At 42.3% G+C, this 25,112-nt stretch overlaps 3 protein-coding genes and 1 non-coding gene across 4 annotated transcripts; 1 reads left to right on the forward strand and 3 right to left on the reverse strand.

The window, feature by feature from the left end:
• The first annotated feature begins 9,874 nt into the window (after positions 1-9,874).
• LOC123998929 (sphingosine 1-phosphate receptor 1-like) lies at positions 9,875-14,749 on the forward strand. Its single transcript, XM_046304172.1, has 2 exons — positions 9,875-10,041; positions 11,782-14,749. The coding sequence occupies exon 2, from the start codon at positions 12,060-12,062 to the stop codon at positions 13,263-13,265; it is 1,206 nt and encodes a 401-aa protein (XP_046160128.1). The 5' UTR covers positions 9,875-10,041; positions 11,782-12,059; the 3' UTR covers positions 13,266-14,749.
• A 977-nt stretch (positions 14,750-15,726) lies between these two features.
• LOC123998930 (kinetochore protein Spc24-like) lies at positions 15,727-19,716 on the reverse strand. The gene is made up of 6 exons (XM_046304173.1): positions 19,579-19,716; positions 18,183-18,351; positions 17,936-18,080; positions 16,635-16,739; positions 16,419-16,495; positions 15,727-16,291 (listed from the first exon to the last, which is right to left on the reverse strand). Exons 2-6 carry the CDS (start codon positions 18,334-18,336, stop codon positions 16,185-16,187), a joined length of 588 nt encoding a protein of 195 aa, XP_046160129.1. The 5' UTR covers positions 18,337-18,351; positions 19,579-19,716; the 3' UTR covers positions 15,727-16,184.
• Positions 19,717-19,855: 139 nt separating this feature from the next.
• LOC123998928 (protein KRI1 homolog) lies at positions 19,856-25,057 on the reverse strand. Its single transcript, XM_046304171.1, has 19 exons — positions 24,881-25,057; positions 24,497-24,573; positions 24,223-24,328; positions 23,995-24,100; positions 23,845-23,905; positions 23,709-23,758; positions 23,472-23,562; positions 23,293-23,370; positions 23,095-23,201; positions 22,832-22,964; positions 22,645-22,740; positions 22,371-22,541; positions 22,205-22,280; positions 21,992-22,110; positions 21,695-21,848; positions 21,439-21,569; positions 20,891-20,955; positions 20,686-20,781; positions 19,856-20,584 (listed from the first exon to the last, which is right to left on the reverse strand). Exons 1-19 carry the CDS (start codon positions 24,963-24,965, stop codon positions 20,095-20,097), a joined length of 2,292 nt encoding a protein of 763 aa, XP_046160127.1. The 5' UTR covers positions 24,966-25,057; the 3' UTR covers positions 19,856-20,094.
• Positions 21,137-21,234, reverse strand: LOC124000956. Its single transcript, XR_006832719.1, has one exon. It is a non-coding gene; the product is annotated as a Z30 small nucleolar RNA (small nucleolar RNA).
• Positions 25,058-25,112: the final 55 nt, after the last annotated feature.

Below are 25,112 nucleotides of genomic sequence, written 5' to 3' on the forward strand. Positions count from 1 at the left end.
GTTGTGTTTTCTATGATTTTGGTGTTTGGTTCTCAATCAGGGACAGCTGTCTATCGTTGTTTCTGATTGGGAACCATACTTAGGTAGCCCTTTTTCCCACCTGTCTTTGTGGGAAGTTGTCTTTGTTTGTTGGCCCTATAGCCTTAAGCTTCACGGTTGGTTTTTGGATTGTTTATTGTTTTTGTCGGCGTCATATAAATAAATGGGAATAAGTACGCTGACCACGCTGCACCTTGGTCCAGTTCTTTCAATGGCCGTGACACCGGCTGAAGCTAATTGACAAAATCATTTGGCTTACTCTTCCCACATCAAACCACACCCCAAAAGCCAACTCCCATTTGATTTCAGTCATGACCACTTGCATCTCTTAGTGAACCAAATCTAAAACGAGGTAAAATCAGGAAGTGCAGTCGCTCTTTAAGGTCAATGTGCTGAATAGGTTTTATTGCACACTGATAAATGTCTCAGACTCAGGCAATTTTTTTGTTGTCTTCATTTGAAAGTGCTGAAATTACATCCTTTTCTCAGGTTATCACAATTATTAAACCCTGTACTGCACTCAGCTCTATGCTGACTACAGTAGCTGCTGCCCTGTACCTTGTACGTGTTGTACAGTATGTGAAGGTTTTTTCTATTGTACTTCAAGGGCACCTCGAGCATTTCATGAACCCCAGAGTCTTATACCGGCCAAAGACAGCCACAGGACACATCGTGGATCAGAACAGAGGTTTATGGGAAACCAGAGCTGTTCTACAATACCTCCGGTCATCTGCAGCCCTGCACATGGTCCAGCTAGTGCACCTCATAAAGCCCTGGCTGCTGCTGCCTAGTGTAAATATTTCACCTCTCCTCGAAATGCTCTCCCTTTTTTACTGGCACAAAGAGCGGCTAGGCCTCTAAAACAACAAGGCTTTGTCCTCTGTAACTGGCCTGCTACTCATTACTCCAGATTAGCCCTTTCATTTCACAGGTGTGCCCCCCATTGCACGGTTTAAGCCCTTATATGTCACTGTGTCAATGTCCATGCTCACTGCACCAGGGAATGACATCTGTTTGTGACTCAGTGGCCATCAATTATGTTTGTCTCGGGCAGGAGGGTGAAGGGGGCAGGGGGGCTCTAGTAGGCCAGTATCCCCCAGCACTACTACCATAATGTTCAGAGGGCCTCCAGTCAATCCTGTACATTCTGTACCATGTGGCCTATTGTACATGCAGTCCAGAGTAACATGTGCTCACCAGGTCCTGCTGTTGCTCTCTTTGGGGCGGCAGGGGTTAGAGTGGTTAGAGCGTTGGACTGGTAACCGGAAGGTTGCGAGTTCAAACCCCCAAGCTGACAAGGTACAAATCTGTCCTTCTGCCCCTGAACAGGCAGTTAACCCACTGTTCCCAGGCTGTCATTGAAAATAAGAATGTGTTCTTAATTAACTGACTTGCCTGGTTAAATAAAGGTTAAAAAATAAAAAATAAAAATAAAATTGGGGTCAGAATCCTCCATGATAAAAACACTTGTGAGGAGACTGACATTCCTCCAGCTAGCGCTGGTTTGGAGGTTTGGAACCATGGACAGCTTATGAAAACCACTGGCATCCAAACAGGGCTCTGCTTTCCCTCTAGTTAACAGTCCCCCATTAAGTCTTCCAATAAAACCTACATTTTAAAACAGTCACCCCATTTAATGTTTTTAACATAATTTAACATGAACACCATGTCGGACCATTTTTCAGGGTTATAAACATGTGATGCACACAGGAATGACTTGTGGTAATTGGTTTAAATGAACAGAAGATCAGGATATTGTAAACCTTCCAAGGGGATCACACATAAAGAACATGGAATCCATACGGGTAATCATGTTTACGATAACAGAAACCATGTGTCCAAATAATCAGCCGTCCCACAAAATGATACATCTCTCAACTCAATTTAGACAGCTCATCAAAATAAACAGAGGGTTGAGCCTGAATAGAAAGGCATGTTACTCATTTCCATAGAACATCAACAAAGAGCATAAGCCAATATGAGCCTGCGCTGTAATTCCTTGTCCCTGTGTGTGGATGAGGTAGGATTTGGGGATGTGAAACCCTCTCCTGGGTTGAAGAGGGGGCTGTTCCAGGGCTACAGTTACAAAGTGCAGGAGACAGGAGTTTGGAAATCATCTACTCCTTGTCTCCTGGATACGTTTTACAGCGGAATACCTCACATAGCTCCACAGCCATACGGTAACACAGACAGAGTGCAGACACAGTGTGGTGTTGATGTCCCCTTGCTGCCATGTGTTGAGCACTGTCACCATCATGCCCTTCACAGTTACCGTACACACTATCACCACCGGCAACTAGGCCCCACAGCTGTTTCCCATCTTTGATGCCTGTTTCCAACACGCACCGACTTGACATGATACATGATCGTAGAGAGACTGCCACAGACCACTACCGCCGTGACCCAGATAAGAAGTTACCGGTCCTGGTTTGTGTAGCCCAAGACCGGGCGGTTAATCGCTGGTGATGGGTAGAGAGAGGGAGGCAGGGATACAGATATGGCTAGAGACCCATCAAACTCAGGCCCATGTCTGAATCTTCAGACTGTGTTCTCCAGATTGTGCTGGCTAGATCTACAGTAATGGGTTCTAAAGGGTTATTGTCAGCCAATGACAACACAGTCACAAAAGGCAGGACAATTAACTTCCTGTAGTGATGGGGGTTATCAGCACCACAGGCAGCATGCACTGACAAATTATCTTATCTTACTAAAATATGTCAGGTTTTAATTATATTCTAACAAGAGTCAAAGTTAGATTCACAAGTTTTTAAAATAAAATATAAGGCCTTTGGGTTGTAAGTCCAATTTAAGCCCTTCACTACAGTGAAAGGTCAAACATTACTCTCTCTTTTATGTGAGACGTAGTGCAGGAAATCAGAGAAGCAGAGACAACAATAGTTTTGGTTTGGGTTAAGCTGAGCATCAGTGGAACATGCACGGCAGAACCTCTGTGATGGTCTGGGTAACTCTAACAGCTGCCTGGTTTCCCCCAGAGCGGCCCGTACCACACAGACAGAGCACACGCATAATTAAGGGTTTTACGTTCCGCTTTTAGGGAATGCCATGAAACAATATACGGAACATATATTTAACATATAGGCGAGGGGGGTGGAAGAAGACATAAAGTGAGACGTCTAATGATAGCTGGGTGCTGTAACCAAACTCATAGATTTGTTTAGTTTCTCACTCAGACGGGTTTAAATCTAGCCTATTTTCTGGTTTGCATGGATTGAGCTAAGGAAATCCCATCCTTAGAAACATAGTCCAAGAGACAAACTTCTTGTTTATTCTTTGATTTGATTTAGTGCAATGATGGTTTGATAATCATGACTTATTAGAGATATTAGGTTTGTTTATTTGCTCGTGAAATGACAGATCCCATCATACTTTAGAGGTTACTGTCCAAACGTCCTCACCACAGGTGAGTACGGGTTGAGCCAAGTGCATCTTATATGTAAACATCCATACCCTTGATTGAGAGAACTGTGCAGGCATACAACCTGAGTAATCTCCAGCACCACCATGGACCCTCACTTGAGAGAATCAGTGGGCTGGTTTCCCTCCACTGTGCTAATTTAACCCTAATAAACACACCAAAAGGCATAGGGGGAATAAAAGAAGGAACACTTAAATTGTCTCAAAACATTGTTAGTTATGCTACACTGCACCCCGACTTGAATTGAACAGGGCCGTATCAACAGTCAAAACGCTTGAAGCAAACCACATCCAAATCAAAAGAAAGAGCGGAACAAGGGAAGAAAAAGACTCCAGGGCAGCATGGCAGTAGTATCGCTCTGCCTTATCAGCCTTTACACATGTTTTAACCATTAACCTTCCTCTCGGGAAGCCAGCCACTCCAGTCCGGCTCACTTCTGACACTGTAGGTTCAACTTTATGGTCTTGTTTTTTATGGAGGTAGAAAGGTTATACAATAGATTAGGGTATCGTGATGTTTGTGACGATGACTGGCCTGTGGGTGGTCGTAGTTAGGTACAGCAATTGAATTCAGACAATGGGCCTGAAAAAAAACGATTTTTAATGTTGACGTGTGCTTCTTAGAATGGCTTTACATTACATATTAGGTCTGTACACTTCCAGAATCTATCCTAAATACAAATCAGAGATATTATATTACTTCCCCCAAACCCATAAAAGGTGTCATTGAGACACTGCTACAATGACCCATATCCTGTACCTCAGTAGCTAACACACAGGTGATGTGGTCAGAGGGTATGCCCTCCTCTCTACAGGAAGAGAGTATGAACCCCGGGGCTAGATCTCATTATTTCTGGAGTTCACCAGAGGAAAAATGAAGACAACTTTATTCATGTGTATTCATTCATTCAATGAATACACATTCACTATTTTATCGTGTACCAGGGGAACATCAAAACTGGAAAGGGTCCCAGGGTCCCAGGGTCGGATGCTGAATATTCTCATCGTCTTGATGAAAAGAGTCTTACTGTTTACCATTTCATTTCGGGTTCCGCCCCCCTCCAACATGGCTGCCCCCTCTGTGTGGAAGCGAGGGTGGCTCTTCCCAGAATCTGACTCCTGACTAAGACATGGTGGGCTGTTTGGTGCGTATTGGTCATTGAAAAAGTTAGAATAAATCTGGTGAAAGACCTAACTCATTCACATGACTCACCCAGAACGGTTACACCCCCACCCCTTCTCCCCTTCTCTATGGGAATGTTCTTTCTTCCATCCCTCTGTCAACGATGAACTCATCCCAAACCACGATTCAGTGCGGCTTTGAGGAACAAAACAGGCTTTTATAAGACTCTTCATTCAAATCACACTCAGCAACAGCTAACCTGGAAAAATACTTATGTAATTGCATGAGCAAAAATGTTAGGTCATCCAACATGATGCCAGCTAGGGAACCTGAGAATTGAAAGTGACAGTAAGTGTAACATTGTCAGTAAAACCTTTTATCCTAAGGCCTGGGGAGGGGCTGGGGACCAAACCAACCTCTAGAATGTAGTGTTTCAGAAGGTTGCTACGTCAGTGAAAAGGGGACCTGGAATGCTTTGTTATATTATGTTGATAGACGAGACACAGCAGCAGGGAAAATGTGTTGACACTGCACTTTTAGGGTGATATCTCTGTGGTAGGGGTTTGTATTGAAAAAGCAATGCACATCAGCTTCAGAGTGAGGATTTGTAGAGGTTTAGATAAAAGCTGAGGATGTTTGTGTTTATGCATAGACAAAGTCACATTCACATTTTGCAGAGTGTGTGTATAATCAAACTGTTCCTAAATGGGAGCCTCTTCCTGTTGTTTATTTGTCCCAGACAATCCCCGCTGACTGCAACGACAACATCAAACTGAACAAAGCGTTTTCCATCTCCTGTTCCACTCAAAAAGAGGAAAAATGTACATGGGAAAAGATTAAAACAAGTTTGTTTACCCAGTGAAATAAATGAATGCATTCCAGTGTAATTTCTGTTTTATTGCACCACCCTTCTCTATAAAGTCTGCCTGGCTTACACACAAAGGCTAAACTTCAAGAGTGTGTTTCCTTATAAAAACAAAAAGTCTGGATCACAGCAATTTGACATTCTGCTCTACTTGAGAATTTCAAACACACAAAGCTACAGACCTACAGGCGAGTAGAGACTATGGCCCATACACTTAATACAACAATTGCTGTGCAACATCAGGTCAACAAGCCGCCCAACTCAACAACTTCCAAATTAAAAAACAGTCACTCTCTCAACCTACTGTACATCTGAAATATGACACTTTGCATTTAACTGAGAGAGAAAGAGAGAAGAGAGAAAGAGTGCAAACACTTTCTGCTCATGTGGATCTTGTGGCTTGCATCTACATGCTGTATGTATTGTGATGAATCCTGCCAATAAGATAGTGTGGTACAAGTAGGGGTGTAAGGGAAATCAAATCAAAGTGTATTTGTCACGTGCGCCGAATACAACAGGTGTAGCCCTTACAGTGAAATGCTTACTTACAGGCTCTAACCAATAGTGCAAAAAAATGTATTAGGTGAACAATAGGCAAGTAAAGAAATAAAACAACAGTAAAAAGCTATATACAGTAGCGAGGCAATATACAATAGCTAGGCTACATACAGTAGCGAGGCTACATACAGACACCAGTTAGTCAGACTAGTAACCGGAAGGTTGTGAGTTCAAACCCCCGAGCTGACAAGGTACAAATCTGTCGTTCTGCCCCTGAACAGGCAGTTAACCCACTGTTCCCAGGCCGTCATTGAAAATAAGAATATGTTCTTAACTGACTTGCCTGGTTAAATAAAGGTAAAAATAAAATATATATATATATTTTTTAAAGGCTGATTGAGGTGAGCCAAAGGATGGATGAGAAGACATGTCCTTTTGAGTTCAACCAGTGTCATCCAGATTAAATATTGTTTAACCCCTCACTTTTATCCTCTGTTCTCTTGACCCTGTGAAGTGAAGGGGTCAGCGTTGAATCAGAGGATGAAGATATTTAACACGCTCTTGATTGGATAAACACACTAACGAAACACCATTCTAAGCAGTGGGAAGGTGTGATTGCTTTTCTCATGACCTTTTCACGGTCCTTCATACAATATGTACGGCAGGCACTGTGCTATTTTAACTGAGGTGAGAATATTATTCTGAGGTGAGAATGTTGCTCGTCAACTGGATTAGCGCTGAAATGCTGCAGCCAAAGGAAATTGTCATAGTCTCAGAATGCAATGCTACACTGAGGTGTGATTGGCTTTCTCACATCCCCCAATGGACAAAATAGTAAGAGAGAAATGATCCTGTATCATTATGAAACAAGCAGAATTATCAGACTGATCAACAGGGACCCTCTTTTTGGGGGGAATTTCTGGCTCATCAGTCAAGACATGACAGCCACACTGGCAACGTGCCTTCCCTAAAAGGACAACAACACACAGAGCACACAAACAACAGATACATTAAAAACTCATATTTACTCCCATTGACTTTCTCATTACAAGACCAACGTCACAGAAATATATCATCCAAATTCAAAGCACTTCATGCATGTACTATACTCCCTACGGGCGATGGGCAACTAATGAAGAGGACAGACACAAGACCTGAAGGAGAATAATGGGGAACTGAGTAGATTCCTACTGTGGGAAGCAGCTGGGCTGAGTCGGGTGTCATTCTGTCTACTCTTTGTGTGTTAATGAGGGTGATATGGTGAGATAGTGTCACAGCAGGAGGCTAACTGCCCCTCGGGTGACAGGCCCATGGAGAGGATCACCTTCTTAGCAAGCAGCCACTGGGTGGGCCTTAGGCTAGGGGACAACTGAGACAGGAAGGACAAGTCAGGGTTTACCACCAGTTCTCTACTGCAGGGCCAACTGAAAATTACTTAATAGTGGCAAGAAAATAAATAGTTTAACTCCAGAGAAGCAGCTGACGTGAGAAGTATGCTTCCTCAACAGTTAAATAAAACAGCATTACAGAGAAAAATTGCTTAAATAGATTTAGCCTCTAGAAGGTGATGGAGCATGTCAGAGGAATGGAACCCAATCGACTAAAAAAGAGTATCATGTCTCATGCAGTAACAAAAACAATGTATGTGTGTTTGGTAAACGTGATTTGTTTACAACGTATTATGAGTCCTCTTGTAACTGGAAATGAATAAGGTGGCATTGCATTCCCAAAGGACAGTGTGTTCATCGTCAAGCTGGAATGCACTGTGTCAGTGTCGAATCCGTCTTACTATGACTTCATAGGTGTTTCTCAAGGAAATCCCTCTCCCTTCTAGGCACAATGAGACAGCTTCCTGTTTAGAGAAAGTAGGATCCAGCCACTCAGCCACCCTTTAAGTAATATCCACATACTAATGTAGTAATTTATCACAACCGCACAAAGTGCACATATTGTTGTATTTCCATCATCCTCCCCATCCTCAGAAGCATGTGCGGTTATGAGGGAAGGTCTACATACTCTGTACGCATTGAGGTGTGGGAACTGACAGAGAGCATTGTCCAAATCATGAAAAAATTAACCATGGTCCACATTTTCATTCAGAATGTGAGTAAATATAAGAAGTAAACCAATAAAACTTTAAAAAGTAAGTACCATATCATTGTAGGAAGTGCAGTCTGGTCTCATATACTAGACGTAACATAGTAAAAGTAAATCTGGACCCTCAAATTATGCTGAACAAAAAATTAACGCACATGCAACAATTTCAATGATTTTACTGACTTTCAATTCATATAAGGAAATCAGTGAATTGAAATAAATGGACAGCGGCGCAGTCATGGGTGAGCCTGGGAGGGCATAGGCCCACCTACTTGGGAGCCAGGCCCACCCACTGGGGATCCAGGCCCAACCAATCAGAATGAGTTTTCCCCATAAAAGGGCTTTATTACAGATAGAAATACTCCTCAGTTTCATCAGCTGTCTGTGTGACTGGTCTCATATGATCCCGCAGGTGAAGAAGCCGGATTTGGAGGTCCTGGCCTGGCACGGTTACACGTGGTCTGCGGTTGTGAGGCCGGTTGGATGTTCTGGCAAATTCTCTAAAACGACACTGGAGGCGTTCCTGCAGTCAGCATGCCAATTGCATGCTCCCTCAAAACTTGAGACATCTGTGGCATTATATTGTGTGACAAAACTGTATATTTTAGAGTGGCCTTTTATTGTCCCCAGGAAAAGGAGCACCTGTGTAATGATCATGCTGTTTAATCAGCTTCTTGATAGGCCACACCTGTCAGGTGGATGTATTATCTTGGCAAATGAGAATTGCTCACTAACAGGGATGTAAACAAATATATGCACAACATTTGAGGGAAATAAGCTTTTTGTGCGTATGGTACATTTCTGGGATCTTTTATTTCAGCTCATGAAACATGGGACCAACACTTTACATAGTATGATATGTTACGCTTGGTATGGTTACATGAGACAGAATGTAACTTAAGGCAAAATTAGAGGAGGGAAAGGGGGGTAACTAGTCAGTTGCACAACTGAATGCCTTCAACTTAAATAAATCAATCACTGAATCAGTGATTGGTCGAGCATATAACTTGAATGTCTAGTAACCCAAAGGTTGCGTGTTCAAATCTCATCGCGGAAAACTTGTGCATTTTAGTTAATTAGCAACATTTCAACTACGTTCTACTTTTTAGCTACTTTGCAACTACTTAGAATGTTAGCTAACCCTTCCCCTAACCCTAACCCTAACCTTAACCCTTTTAGCTAACCCTTCCCCTAACCCTAACCTTAACCCTTAACCTAACCTTAACCCTTAACCTAACCTTAACCCTAACCCCTAGCTAACATTAGTCAGCTAGCTAAGGTTAATATTAGCCTCCTAGCCACCTAGCTAATGTTAGCCACAACAAATTGGAATTCATAACATATCATATATTTTGCAAATTCGTAACATGTTGTACATTTTGCAAATTTATAACATATCATACAAATTGTAATTGGGGACTTATGATACGAAATGGATGATGGACATCCACAAATTAATACATACCATACGAAACGTAACATAGACTAAATGTAGTGTGATGTATTTATGTACAGAATCATATGAAATGCTCTGAGACCAGGTTGGGAAGTAGTATAGTGATCCATTTTACAACCACCGATCAAAAACATATCAGATGGCATTGACCTAGAAAGAATGCACCTTTATACCTTACAGCATGCGCTTCTGCCTGTAGCCAAAACAGATCATAAATGCCTCCCACTGCATTCCTGAATTAATTGTAAACGAGAGAGTAATGCTATTTCATCTCCAAGCCACCTCGGGCAATTTATTTACCTACAGTTATTACGACTTCAGAAGCCAATTAAAGGAGAGGTAGAGAGGAAGGCTGGGCGTTGGAGGGCAGAGTCCAGCCCAGCCCACTTCAAGTCGAGTCTCGCACCAGTCTATTTTCTCTTATCACAATCTGTCACGTCTGATCATCAGTGAGAGCGTACTGTATTCAACGAAAGACAACTGCGCAAAATAAGAACACGTTCTCATGCAAAGTTCAACTTTTAAAAGGTAGGTCTTTGCAGTTATATTTGTGTAATAGCCTACTTATATTTGTACGGGGTATTTTTCGTTTTTATAGATATTTGAATGATACTTGTTTGGTATTTATTTATTCAACATATATTATGATGTTTTAGACAGTTGATCGAAATTCTATAATTTGATGGCATATAATAACTAGGCTAAAGCAAGGACAGGTTAATGTGTCTTATATTTGAGAAATTCAACAATGTTGTGGAAAATCCAGATATTTAGCTTCACAATTTTGATACAAGCCTGTAGCCTATACTTGCCCACTGATAAGTTGATGAAAACAACAGATTTCAGTGTTGTCTTGTTATTTTTCTGAAATAATTAAAAACTTGAATAACTTAAATTATTATTAAATAATAAATAACTTGAATAACTTATTATTTAAAAAACGTAACTTAATTCATACATTTGAATACCCAATCCATAATAATTTTGAAGTAGTGTTTTATCATATGCTATGTTTCAAACAGATAGGCAATAGTGCCTCAAATACAATTTAATACAATTGTATTTGCACATACTTCGTAAACAACAGGTGTAGACTGACACTAAAATGTTTACTTACGGGTCCTTTTCCAAAAATGCAGACTTAAAGATAAAAAAAATAGAAATAGAAATAGTGGGACAAGGAATAAATACCCAGTGCTCAATGAATAACAATAACGAGTGAAAATAAAATGGCTATACAGGGAGTACCTGTACGGAGTCGATGTGCAGGGGTAAGAGGTCATTGACGTAGCTGTGTATATATTTCACCTTAAATATAGGTAAGGGTAAAGTGACAAAGTGACTGGACAACAGGATAGATAATAGACAGTAAATAGACAGTAGCGTGTGTGTGTGTGTGTGTGTGTGTGTGTGTGTGTGTGTGTGTGTGTGTGTGTGTGTGTGTGTGTGTGTGTGTGTGAGTGTGAGTGTGAGTGTGTGTGTGTGTGTGTGTGTGTGTGTGTGTGTGTGTGTGTGTGTGTGTGTGTGTGTGTGTGTGTGTGTGTGTGTGTGTGTGAGAGAGAGAGAGAGAGAGAGAGAGAGAGAGAGAGAGAGAGAGAGAGAGAGAGAGAGAGAGAGAGAGAGAGAGAGTACGCATGTGTGCGCGTTTTATGATGTGTGGGCATATGTATTGTGTGTGTGTGTGTTTTGAGGTGTTAGTGCAAGTATGTGTGATTGTAGAGTCCAGTGTGTGTGTGTATAGAGTCAGTGCAAGAGATTTAGTGCATACAAAAAGTGTTTGTATGTGTGTTTGGGTGTGCATGTGTGTGTTGGGGTGTCAGTGGAAGTATATGTGTATATTGTATGTGAGTGTACCTACATTTCTGTTCATGTGTGCATCAAGATAATTAATCAAAGTTCACAGACAAAATGACATTTTTGTCCGCCAAAAAAACTGAGCTGGATGATAAAGATAAATGTGCTAAAGATTAATATGAATTAGTGACATAATAGGCCAAGTTTCTCCAGGTCAAAACGCTAATATTGGGATTTCTGTTGTTATGTCTTTTTAATGGCGCCTTAGCTTGGTAATTTCTCATTTTTAAGGTACCTGTGGAGTCTTTGCTAGTTTCATACTCAGAAACATTCTATCAGAATTTGAACAAAGACAGGTACTGTTAATTACAAGATTAATGAGGAATGTACGCCCCCCCCCTTCTTTACATATGTGTGTTGTTACAGATATATAGGCTATTATACTATATTTCAATACTGTTATTTTGTTTCCAGGTTTCTTGCTTGTCTGAGCCATCCAGTGGATTGTCCATGCATTGCCCAGTTTTGGAAAAGGCTATCACATTGAGGATTCTTATTACCATCCATTCTTATACTAAATACAAAAAACTGGACTGATCTATCTGTCAGAAACGACATTCAAAGATAGATTTCCTAAGGAATGTACATTCCCCACTTCTAACATATGGAATTATGGACTGCCTAAGAACTATGTGACGCAGAGTGGAAAGCATATTGTCAGCTAAAAAGAAAGCAACATTCCCAGAATACCAATGGAAGAAGCATCGCATGCTGCTTACGCTGCTGTTGCTGCCCCCACTGTGGTTCCCATGACCCCCTCGGTAGGGTACCTGCTCCGGATGTTCCGCGAGTACCAGAGCAATGCTGTCATCAGAGAACACTACAACTACACAGGCAAACTGAAGGAGAACAAGTACAAGGATGGACTAAAGCCAGAGGCCATAGCCTTCCTGCTGATCTGCTTGCTCATAGTGCTGGAGAATGCTGTGGTGATGTTGGCCATCTGGAAGAATAAGAAATTCCATCTGCCCATGTACTATCTGTTAGGCAGCCTAACACTCTCAGACCTGCTAGCAGGCTTCACCTACATGGTGAACATTGTAACTTCAGGGGCTAACACGTTAAAGATGACCCCTGTGCTGTGGTTCCTGAGGGAGGGGGGGGTCTTTATAACGCTGGCCGCCTCCGTCATCAGCCTCCTGGCCATCGCCATTGAGCGCCACGTCACCATGGTGAGGATGAAGCCCTACCAGGGGGCCAAGCGAGGCCGGATGTTTGCCCTGATCGGGGCCAGCTGGGTGCTGTCAGTGTTCCTGGGGGTTCTGCCCGTCCTGGGCTGGAACTGTATGGGCCGTCTGGACCAGTGCTCCACCGTCCTGCCGCTCTTCGCCAAAAGCTACATCCTCTTCTTCATCACCGTGTTCACTGCTGTGCTGCTGGCCATCGTGGTGCTTTATGTGCGCATTTTCCACACTGTAAGGTCCAACACAAAGCACCTGGGCTCTGGCCCGCAGCGCAAAGGCCTGGCCCGCAAGTCCCAGAAGTACATGGCCCTGCTGAAGACTGTCACCATCGTGCTGGGCGTCTTCATCATCTGCTGGTTGCCTCTCTTCATCCTCCTCTTGCTGGACTTCTGCTGCCCGGCACGGAGCTGCCAGGTGCTCTTCAAGGCAGACTACTTCCTGGGCATCGCCATGTTCAACTCTCTCCTCAATCCCATCATCTATACCCTGACCAGTAAGGACATGAGGAGGGCCATCCTGAGGCTGCTGTGTCGACGCTGCCTCCTCACCAAGGATGGCCAGGTGAAGAAGATAGGTGTGCCCTTCCTAGAGTGCAGTACCAGTAAGACTGAGGCACCCTCCCATAGGCTGGAGGGCCTGGAGATCACAGTCTCCTCTGCCAACTTCACCCCTTCCACTATTAAAGCAATCTACCCCAAGATGTCAAAGACATGACTTGTCCATGACGGCCCAATGTGACTCAGCAGTAATAATGATTAATTGTCCAATTACAGTAAGAGCAGAGTTCTGGAGACCCCCTTGACTGGACCAATCTTCGGCACCATCTTACAGCTGTGAGACTACTACATGTTACGTATGGGTTGTAAATGGAACTACAAGCAAGGAGGAAGTAATACTCTTCCTCTCACCTCAATGGTAGAGAACGTCAGCGGAACCCACCATTGTCCTATGTTTTGCCTTCCTCCCCTGGTCTGGCATTTTCTTCCTAGACAGATAAGCTGGGGGTTTCCACTTAAAGACTGGTCGGTCTATTGTAAGGAAGTCAAACCTCAGTCACAGTGTTAGAGAAATAAATACCTTGTTGGTTTTTACTCCTCGGCGCGAAGCATTAAACGAATTAATGCTGTTCTCATACAGTGAAATTCCTTTTCTCTTACTGTATCTCAGCATTCATCTTCGATAATCCAAACTGCAGAATAGAAAAACCCTCCTTGAAGGAATGGATTCATGTTTGTAGCAGTATTTTGAATTGACCATTTACCGGTAGTTAAGGAGAACCACTCAACCAGCAGCTGTGAAATTAACGTTATTCATGTTTTTTATTACATAAACATTGAAAACACATTCAGTACATTTTTATTTTGAGTCACACCCATATTTAAAGTATACATTTGAGTCATGCTAAGGCTCATCCTTATATCTCCTCTAGAGAAAATACATAATACAAACATAATGACATGTAGTTAAAACATGAAGCATCCACACCCAAAACAAAAATGTCATTTTTGTCATCTGGAATTCTGGGTAGAGGTTCGCAGACCAACATTAGAGGCTTGGTGGCTAAGACACACAGAGAATTTCACATTGATGCCTCTTCTGGTTTGCACATCTTTGGAGGTCTCTAAAACACACGTAGCAGCAGACATGATTGAGAGCAATTAAAATGACAGATTAGGCTTATTGACAGCTCTGGTTTTGTGGACTCAAAGTATGGAAAACACATTGAACACAGCCTGTTCACAAAAACAATAGCCTTCAGAACTTTCCTGAACAAGCTGGAGAATATCCCTCTCATGCAATGAAGTGTTAGGTGTACCTTCTGTAAACAGTGGTTAATAGACATTAGTAAAGACAAACCACAAATGCTTGGGGTTCCATGTATAACGTTCCATTGTGACAGCAGTGATGTTTGAAAGCAAGCAATTGAAATCTTTCACATTGTAGATAAATGTACAAATGAAAAAAAAAGAAGATATATCGGTCTTACTGTACTATACGGTATATTGTGTAAATAAAATGAACTATAGTATCTGTATTTTGTTTATTCTGAACTAAACTTAATTTATGAGGCCACTGCCAATTTTTTATATGTACATTCAAACGATATATAAATGTATGTGAACAACATCTACAAAAAAAGTATTTTTGGTCATTGTTTTGCAGAATAAACATCCATACAAATAACATTTAATCTAGTTATTTCCTCTCACCAAATATTTGTGAAGCCAGAGGCCTCATGTGTGATAATATGAAAGTGCTAGTGTCAATGTGGTGAGTGCGATGTTTCAGATCTTTCACAGGAAGCTTACACTCCCATCATCCACCAGCTATAAAAGGCTTTGACCTATATAGTCATCACATACCATATACTTCAACACTGAAAAGTGCATAAACACTGATAAGCAAATGTCAACTTAATTCACTTGAGAAGATGGATCAGTCTCCAAAATATACATATACACCAAGGTGTATTTTCCCACGATAGAGCAGAGACAGATGCCAAAGAAACGATGTACTGTATATCACAATAAAATGTAAATGTCTGATCGATGCTGAAGTTATCGAAGTAAACACACAAGCACACGCGACAAACCCCCCACTTAACCCAGTGCACCAAATCCATACCACAAGCAACAACCCAAGAAGACATGCGCTTGTGGTAACACATAGAGAAGGCAGCAGTCATTGGGGACAATATACTTGACGCCCCGTTTCCAGTAAGATTATCAACAAGAAACCACCAGCTGACGAGGTTACATGAGTTGAGATCCAAACGAAACCTGTCCCCCGCCCTGTTGACCCTGTATCATATCAACTACTCACCACATGCTACACTGCCAGAAACCTACCTAGGCATCGGCAATAAAAATGACTCATTTACAAAACGTGTGGGACGTGCAATGAAGAGTAATGGTAAAAGTTGCATAAATTGTGTGTGAGCAAAGAACTGCCCTTTTCATCCCTCACATCAGGCTTTCTGCCCTGCCAATTAGGAAAATTCAATGGGTTGACAACTAATAACAGCAACACATTATTACTGCAGCAGTTACAATTATATTTTTATTCAACCAAAATCTCAGAAACACTAGCCAATTGTGCATCCTCCTTGCTTTAGACATGGAAAGCCCATGGAGGAACAGCATTTACCAAGAATAACAATTACCATTCCAGAAACTCACATGCAAATAAAAGTTATTTAATTGTTGTTGTTGTTGCTGCAACGCAGTACAGAATACTGTCTGTTGCATAAGCACACCATCACATTGGACATTTATTGCATTAAAAAGGTAAGCAGCACCCAACTTTTCAATACAGTAATTTCAGTGCTGTATCAAAAAGCAGTGGGCTTGCAATGACCTATTGGGAGAAAATAGTCTTTATAAAAATCATAATGACTATGGTGAAAGTAGATACAAATAAAAGCTAGGGTTATAGGTTACTACTCAAATAAGTGTTCTCTGAAATGTGATGTTTAGGAAAACTACTTTATTCAATATAACAAAATGTCATGGAAGTCAATACCAACAATAGGAATACAATCTTAGTATAAAACAAATGTATTACAACACCTAGACAATCCAACTACAGGACAAACAACTACTGGACAAATATGGCAATTTCCTTTGATCTCTTCTACCATTCAGTGTTGACAAAGTTCCACAGCTCATCACTGACTGAACACCGAGACCGCACAGAGGTGTCTATGTTGATTGGTGTGGCCAGGTCAGCTCCATAGTGCACTGAAAGGGATTAAAGTACACTCATACTTTAGTTAAACGCAACTAAAACCCACATCAGCCAGCAATTAAACAAGAATTCCACATTTGTGACTTTGTGATGGAAAAACAGTTATGCAGTGACAAATACCTCCTCTCAGAATGTGTGGCTCCGTGTCATACTCCCACTTGATCTTGGTCACCTTGTGGTACAACTGGGCCACGTATCTGCAGAATGAACAGTTTGTCAAGTTGCACCATGCTGTTCATGATGTGAGATCAATGCTCACCAACTATCATGGTTTAGTGTGGTGGGCTCGTGTGGTGTTGGGAGTGATTATTTCAGTATGCTGTTAGTCCTACTCACATGGCTGATGGGATGACCTCCGTAGTGTCATCATCAACCTCCTGCTGCAAGGTCTGCAGCTCCTGCTCCGAGTCACGCAGACTCTCCAGCTTCCTCTGCAGGAACCTGAGGACCAGGTCAAGGAAACCAACACGGGGAGAATCTCAATTGGGCTGTTCGACTCCTCGCTTCCTCAACTCCATCCTCAACTCCAACCTCTCCTTGCCTGATTTTGAAAAAGGTCAAAGGTAATTGAGCAGAGGTGAGGAAACAAATGCGCTTGTATTAAATAATAATCCTTGTCCACTAGTATGTCATCAGGCAAATTACATTTACAGGGGTGGAGTCCAAAAATAAGTGTAACGTGATGAAAACATTTAGCTGGTAGATAAAATCTATGTCGCTTTTTTCTTTTATTTAAAAAAATGTGTGCATGCATTTCTCTTTCGAGAAAACAGCTGATTTAAAGGGGTTGTTTCAGATTTTAACACACTTCCGCGCTAGTCACCAGGAGGATCCTCTGCATACTCACTGTATGGCATATAAACTGAAATCTCAAAATACTTTCAGCAATGGATGGCAGCCTGGTCAGTTTGCAGCAATGGACAAGCTCTGGGTAGAATGTGACTGCTCCCTATATGTATTATCTGAACAACACAGTATTCATGTGCACGTTAGAGAGCACCAATTGCAGTACATTTATCAATTATTTATTATACATTTATCAATATCAAATCAAATGTATTTATATAGCCCTTCGTACATCAGATGATATCTCAAAAAGTGCTGTACAGAAACCCAGCCTAAAACCCCAAACAGCAAGCAATGCAGGTGTAGAAGCACGGTAGCTAGGATAAACTCCCTAGAAAGGCCAAAACCTAGGAAGAAACCTAGAGAGGAACTAGGCTATGTGGGGTGGCCAGTCCTCTTCTGGCTGTGCCGGGTGAAGATTGTAACAGAACATGGCCAAGATGTTCAAATGTTCATAAATGACCAGCATGGTAGAATAATAATAATCACAGGCAGAACAGTTGAAACTGGAGCAGCAGCACGGTCAGGTGGACTGGGGACAGCAAGGAGTCATCATGTCAGGTAGTCCTGAGGCTTGGTCCTAGGGCTCAGGTCCTCAGAGAGAGAGAAAGAAAGAGAGAAAGAGAATTAGAGAGAGCATACTTAAATTCACACAGGACACTAGATAGGACAGGAGAAGTACTCCAGATATAACAAACTGACCCTAGCACCCCAACACATCAACTACTGCAGCATAAATACTGGAGGCTGAGACAGGAGGGGTACACAGAGCATGACTGAGTGAAGGATACTGTAGTTCTGAGTCCATGTTCAGGCTCCTTGCTGTATACTGCTGCAGCTCCTGCTCCAGGCTGTCCAGTTCCCACTCTGCCTGGCTCTTCTGGCCCTCCATGGCCAGCAGCTTCTGGCTCGCCTCATCCTCACACTGAACTACACCTGATGACAATGGCGATCAAGATTAGGCTATATATCTTGAAGGTATGGAAAGAAAGTAAGTTATCATATGATAGGATCTACAAGTTTATTATTTTTCCTTACCGTTTAACACCAGTGTGATGGTTTTCATCGTGTCCATGTGTCGCTCAAAGAAAGACTGCTGTTTTTCTCTCACTTTTCTTAATTCATCGTCAGCTTTGCTGCTTTTCAGTATTTTGACCATCGACTCTCCCGTGTCCATAACGTCCTGAAGCATGGTGACACGTCTTTTCTGTGGAAATTTTAGTAGAAATAGATTATAAATTACTGCCTGTTCTAGAGCAGACTAACTTAAACTCACGTCAACTCGTACAACTCGTACATCGCCTTGGTCCGTACAATTGCCCTTATTTTAGCGCCCCAAAAACGTAATACTTCCAGATCAACTGTAATGTCAATACCATTGTAAAGCACAATTTCTCCCCTTTCCAACATAATCAATTACATGACATAAACGCTGCCCGTTTCTGCATAATTCAACAAGGCAATGAGCCCATCGGGTCTTTAAAAAAATGGCGGGTGGTAAAGCGAAACTAATGCGTGATAGTGAGAAGGAGAGATGTTGTGTGGGAAAATGGCTTTTTTTCCCCACTCGATCTGTCCAACTTATCACCTATCTCCTCTAAAATGTAAATAAAACACTATAAAAATAGTTAATATAGTGTCATTACATACCTATTTGAAGGTTTGTGTCGAATTTGAATCATGTTTTTAGGGTGGTGCTAAAGTGATCTTAGAAGTGAACAGCGGCTTTGAGAATGATGATCGCATCATATCGCCCCCCTTACCCCCGTCATTGTGCATTTCTTGTTTTTAAAGGATGATAGAAGTGCTACACCAGGTGGTGAGAGATTGTAAGACAGAAAATGTTGCTTTATGCGTGCTGTACGTTACGACATGACACGTCAAGATGTAACGGAGGGTCCGTTTTTTCAACTTTTCTCCAATACTATAGAGCCATTACCATACCAATGAATAGAAACCTTTATTTTAGGCAAGTCAGTTAAGAACAAATTCTTATTTTCAATGACAGTGGGTTAACTGCCTGTTCAGGGGCAGAAGGACAGATTTTGTACCTTGTCAGCTCGGGGATTTGAACTTGCAACCTTTCGGTTACTAGTCCAATGCTCTAACCACTAGGCTACCCTGCCCCGTGAACCTAGTTCACACCCCCGATTTTGACGTCAAGTCACACTAGTTTTCTTTGTGGCCTCGTTTGAATGTTGCGGTTGCGCACATTTGTACCGAACGGGGTGAGTTTACGTTAGCTGGTGCGTCACCACTAAAATTGTTTGCTGCCTACGGTCAACAAAATAAAACGCTATGACTAACTAAGGTTAGCTGCAGAGGCTCTTGCTTGAAAACAGCATTCAACTTAATGCCCAGACCCTCGACGACAGCTACGGTTACTAACATCTTAATTAGATACGTTTAAGAAGTTGTAAAATGCTTGACTTACCGTGTTTTGCCGAATGTAAACAGTCCACTGAGTTTTGCTTCACTTCAGTCGTTTCCGTAATTCCAAGTTGTCCTGCGAACGCGCGCGCTAACATGAGGTGCCAGCGAAAGTGCCTGACGGAATTTTTGTTTCTAAACAAACAACTAAATTACAGGACACATGTAAAGTATTTATTCACATACACAATAAGTAGATACAATTGAAAATATCGAATTAATAGAAAGCGCCAAAAATATCCAGCGTTGTGATTGGATAGATCCACATGGGGGCGCCAAAGTCATGATTGCACGATTTATTTTACACAATGAAACCTGATGGACCCACAGAGTTTAACTTTCGTTAGACGAACAACGTATAGCAGTGGTTCCCAACCTTGTTCGATTACTGTACCACCAACTGAATTTTGCACTGCACTGCATTTAACCAGTAGACCTATGGTCTATTCTCAAATACCCCAAGTACCCCTGGTTGGGAACCAATGATTTATAGTATTGTAACGACCCTGCAAGGGATCCCTCACTCCTTGATCCCTTGCTTCTCAGTCTTCTCTTGAGCCTTTCGTTTCTGCCTGCCAAGCTGCCTGAAGTGCAGTCTCTTGGGATTCAGTCCATAGGCCTTCAGTCTCTGTCCGCTGAACTCTCGCCCACCCATTTTCACCCTGAAGGGCCCCTTCCCCGACATGAGGCGGCTTCCTGGGTGCCTGTTTTTCTTCTTGGGCAATTTTGGTCTTTCAGTCCTTGTGTTGGCAGTCTCCTGAGTGGAAGCAACTGTTTCCTGCTCCAGTTTCAACTTCTTGGATTTGGGTACCAGGAACTCCTCTTCCTGGTCTCCTGCCTCTCTCAGTGCCTGGACTACCACCACCTCACCAGAGTCCAATGCAGAGCTTTCCTGACTGGGTCCAGCCTCATCATCATCATCCTCCAGATCCTTGTCATCCTTCTCTGCATTCTTCATCCTGTCTCTTCTCTTCTTACCCACTTTAGTCTTGCCCTCTGCTTTGTCCTCCCTGCAAAGAAATATGAGCACAAGTTGGTCAATGACGATAATTCCGTTTTCAGATTTCTTAGAGAACATATTCTGCCAATCTGCATATGGTAGAATACTCACTCAGCATAGAAAGAGTTCAAGACTTCTATCTTTTTCTTCACATTTTGTCCTTTGATTTTGTAGTTCTGCAAATCACTCACCTCCTCCTTGTCAGACCTGAAAAGGAGATTGAAGAAAAAAATAAAAAAGGAAAAATCTGAAAGACCATTTTCCCCATAAGTAGCTGATTAGTAAATGCCTACTGTTTTGAGACCAGGTTCAGTACCTGAACATGCAGGTCTTCTTTAGCGAGGCCCAGCGGTTCAGCTCTTTCTCATCTGCTCCCAGTATCTGAGGGAAGAACAAGTTACTTTCTGTAATAGTAACATATTCATACAGCCACTTTAAACATAAATGCTAAATCCACAGAAATGACTTTAAACCTAATTTGTGCAGATAAGGCTCCAAGCAAGTTGATAACTCGGTGCATACAAGCATTTCCCTTTCTATCATTCTGTCTCCTCATCCTCGTCTGCTCAGAGAGAAGATTAACTGAAGTCATGCCCTGGTCAGAGCTGTCCCCGGAGGGTAGCAATACCAGGTCAGTCACATCTCAGCTCATCAGTGCAGGATTCTGGGTCTGTACAGTACTACACTATAGCACAACCCAGGGTTGGGGGGGGTAAATTAGATTTAAATTCCAGACAACTAAAAAAGTTAACCAAACTCCAAACTTTTCTAATTGAAAAGCATAATAATTAGAATTTTAGTGTACTTCCTGAATTGACCCCAACCCTGAGACAACCTAGTAGGGACTAGGGCTCCCAGTCTCACCTCGTCAGTGGACAGGCCAAAGTCATTGGCCAGGACCTGCCTGTAGCGAAACCTGCAGGGGATGTCGTCTATGATGTCCTCATAGTCCAGCTTATAGTACTCGTCCAGGTACTGCTCAAAGGACTTCTCCTCTGAAACACAAAGGATGGATGCATGAAAGAGCATTCAGTCTCAATATCTATAGTACATCAAACAGAATCTACAAGGTTATGGAAAATAACCCAAGATTCATGGTGCTGAACCTCCTGAGACTTACGGGGGTCAAACACAGGCTTGTTTTGGGTAATGACCTCAGCAAAATGAGACTTCTTTCTCTTCTTTCCCATCAGCAGGGCATCTACCTTCATCTTCTCCTTTTTCTTCTGCTTCTTGGAGGTGCTTGGCTGACTGGGATCGTAGTCTGCATCCATCTGGTCAAGTGAGAATTCAGATGAGTGAGTCACATACAATCTCAAACATCAATGAGACCTTTATTTCTGACTAGCCGCCACTAAATGTGTTTCTTAAGGTCTGCAGGCAATGCTGAAGTGATGGTCATATTAGAGGAACTCACAATAAAGTCTGGATCTTCACAGTTTGGCTGGTCATACTCTTCTCCTTCATGCTCCTCTTCTTCACCACCATATTCCTTTTCTCCACCCTCTCCTGTCCATGTGTCCCAGTTCCAGTGTTCTACAGGACAGAGAAAGCTACCTTATTACAATGCCACCGATTCTAAAGTATTAGATTCTACTTGAGATAATAAAATCAGTAACGAGTGACTTACCACCCTCTAGCTCTTCAACTTCAAACTGGGGCTTCTCCCCCTCTTCCTCTCCATAATATTCATCACCAAAGAATTTCTGGAAGAAGATAAAAATACAGGGAGAGACAATAAGAGGAGTGTCTTTATTTACAATCCTTTTCTCTTCTTGAGGTGTTTGAGTGGTCACCTGCATGAGCTGGTCATGCTGCTGGGGGTCAAAGTCTCCCTCCAGGTCCACCTGACTGAAGGCTAGCTGCTCGTTGCCTGTCAGCTCCTGCAGCCGCCGCAGTTTCTGCATGATCTCATTACGCTTCAGGTTCTTCAGCTGCTTCAGCTGCTCGTGCTTCTGCTCCTTCTCCTGCAGGGGCCAGAAGAGTGACAGGTCAGTTTGTTGGGAGAGTGAGAGAAATGAGGAAGGGATGGAGTGATGTATAAGATTAACTAAAAGAGAGTCTACTGACCCTTTTCTTCCTATCCTTCACTTCCTCCCTTTTGAGCTTCCTGCGCTCGTCTTTGGAGCGGACAGAGGTGGCAATGGTACGGGGGTAAGTCTTGATCTGTAAGGAACAATAAGATACTATATGAGACCAAGGTACATACACTACACCATACAAACAGACATGTGCATGTAGAGACGGGAAAGTCCACCTTCTGGGCATCAGGCTCCTCAAAGCGGAAGTTGTAGTGTCTTTCAAAGTCCTCCTGGCGCTCCAAGAACGACTCCCCATCCTCTTCTGAGTCCTCCACGTCATCATTCACCACCTCGTCATAGCTGGGGATCCTGCACACAGCCTTGGCAGGTTAGTACACAGTCAGAGCGGTGCTGAGCACTGCTCTACAATTACAATTGAAAGCATACATGGACAAAACATATGTGTAGACATAAAATAACTTGTGTAAATAACTCTTACCCGTCCACGTCATTTTTCTCCATGTAGCCCTTATTCAGGACAAAATCCCTAAGGAAACACTCCTTCTCATCCAGCTCTGGATCGTTCCAATAGTCCCTCAAGTATTTCTGTCTCAACACACAGCACATATTTCAGTCACAACAGGTCATTACATATCGCTCTCTTGCCCTCTAATCCAACAGTTTCTCCATCACTCACCATGTCCTGCACCTCTTCTGGGCCCCCCAGCTCTGCCTGGCCTTTCAGCCAGTCCACATAATCCTCTTCCTCTTTATCCTGTTGGGTAGAAAGATAACAGGTTAGAGGAATAGAATGTTTCTCTCTGCAGTGCTTTATACTGTATGATAAGACAAAGTCAGGCACCGGTTCCCACGGACCTTCTCTTCCTGTGTTTTGCTCCTCCTCTTCAGCAGCTGAAAGTCCTCTTCACTGCCCTCCTCATCACTGTCCTGTATGAATTTACGGAAGCTGGTGGAAGCATGACACAGTGTTTATGTTCCAAAGACAGTTATAAAATACAGAAAACAAGAGTTTATTTATTTGTGTAAATACACCATGTTCATTAGGGCAAAGGTTGTGATTACACAGTGATTATGAGAGAATTTAACCCTTACCTCTCTTTCAATTCTCTCTGCTCCTGGATGTAACTCGGAGATGCAGCTCTCTGTCAAAGAAAGCAAAGGCAAACAATACATGACTTATCGTGACATACCTCCGTGTAAATGTGTCAAACAATGTATCATAACATGCCTCTCTCCTCTTTGCAGCCTCTTCATCATTACTCTCCTCGTCATCCTCATCCTCATATTTACTGGGAATGAGACAAATTGTTATTGTCAAACCATTTGCCCAAAATGAGATACAAAGATATGCACAGTAGGAACACTGCAGCTCACTCACCCTCCCCTTTCCAAGATAACTTTTCGCTCATAGTCTTTCAGATACATTGGCTTCTCTGTGGTTTTCTTTGAAGTTGAAGGCTGGGCATCATCCTCAATGGATGCATCTGATTAAGAATGAAAAGTTGCGTGGTGAAAGACACCTCTTAAACAAACAAGCAACACAGAATCAAACTGTCATACCGTAATCAGTTGCAGCAACAACAAGACACACTGACTGATGACATACCTTCCACCGTGTAGAATGTTGCATCAGTCTGATAGATCTTAGGATCTTTCTTCTTCAGCAGAGACAATGTTCTGTAGAAGTCCCTTTCAACTTTGGGGTCAAGTTCCTAAGAAGACACACATCAGTCTGCATTGAAATTACAAATATACAGGTCAAGGACACAAAGGTAGGGCCAAAAACACTGACAAACCATAAACAGAACACCATCGCAGTGTTTGTATTGCGAACTTGAAACGATATAGCTAGCCAAATTAGATACAGAAATAGCACTTACCACTTCGCTATCATCATCTGATTCTGAATCTGAACCAGACTCACTCTCATCAGCTTGGTCGCCATATTTGTCTTTCACTGAAATAATCAATAATGAACATGACAAGCCATTCAATGTTTTGGAAGCATTCCACCAGGAAAACAAGACAGAACTAAATTGCTATCTAGCTGGACATGCTAGCTAACGTTACATAGTTATAACCAAAAATGGCTGAGTTAACTTCTGAGCGTATTAATATGTAAGTTAAATAAATTACAGAATAAGATTAATTTCAAGTGAGAATGGGATCAAAAGTTAGCAAGCAAGTTGAAAATGATAACTTTAGCTAACATGACGGCTGGCTTACTAGCCATCTAGCTAACAAGCTTGGGAAGTCACACTTACGCCTTTGTAACTCTTCTTTTTGTCTATATTTGTCATATTTCTCTGCAAACTTTGAATTAATCTTGAAATCCGATTTGCCTGACATGATTACTTGTGAACTGGATAATATTTATCGGGAAAAGGATTCAGTGAAATCTGTTCATGATGCTAACATCCACAGCAGCATGTATAGAACTACCACGTGGTTTCCTGAGAGGAGGGTCAGAGTTCCAAACGAGGATCAAGCATACAT

The sequence above is a fragment of the Oncorhynchus gorbuscha genome, linkage group LG16 (genome assembly GCF_021184085.1).
Source record: "Oncorhynchus gorbuscha isolate QuinsamMale2020 ecotype Even-year linkage group LG16, OgorEven_v1.0, whole genome shotgun sequence".
In the NCBI taxonomy this organism is placed as follows: Eukaryota; Metazoa; Chordata; class Actinopteri; order Salmoniformes; family Salmonidae; genus Oncorhynchus; species Oncorhynchus gorbuscha.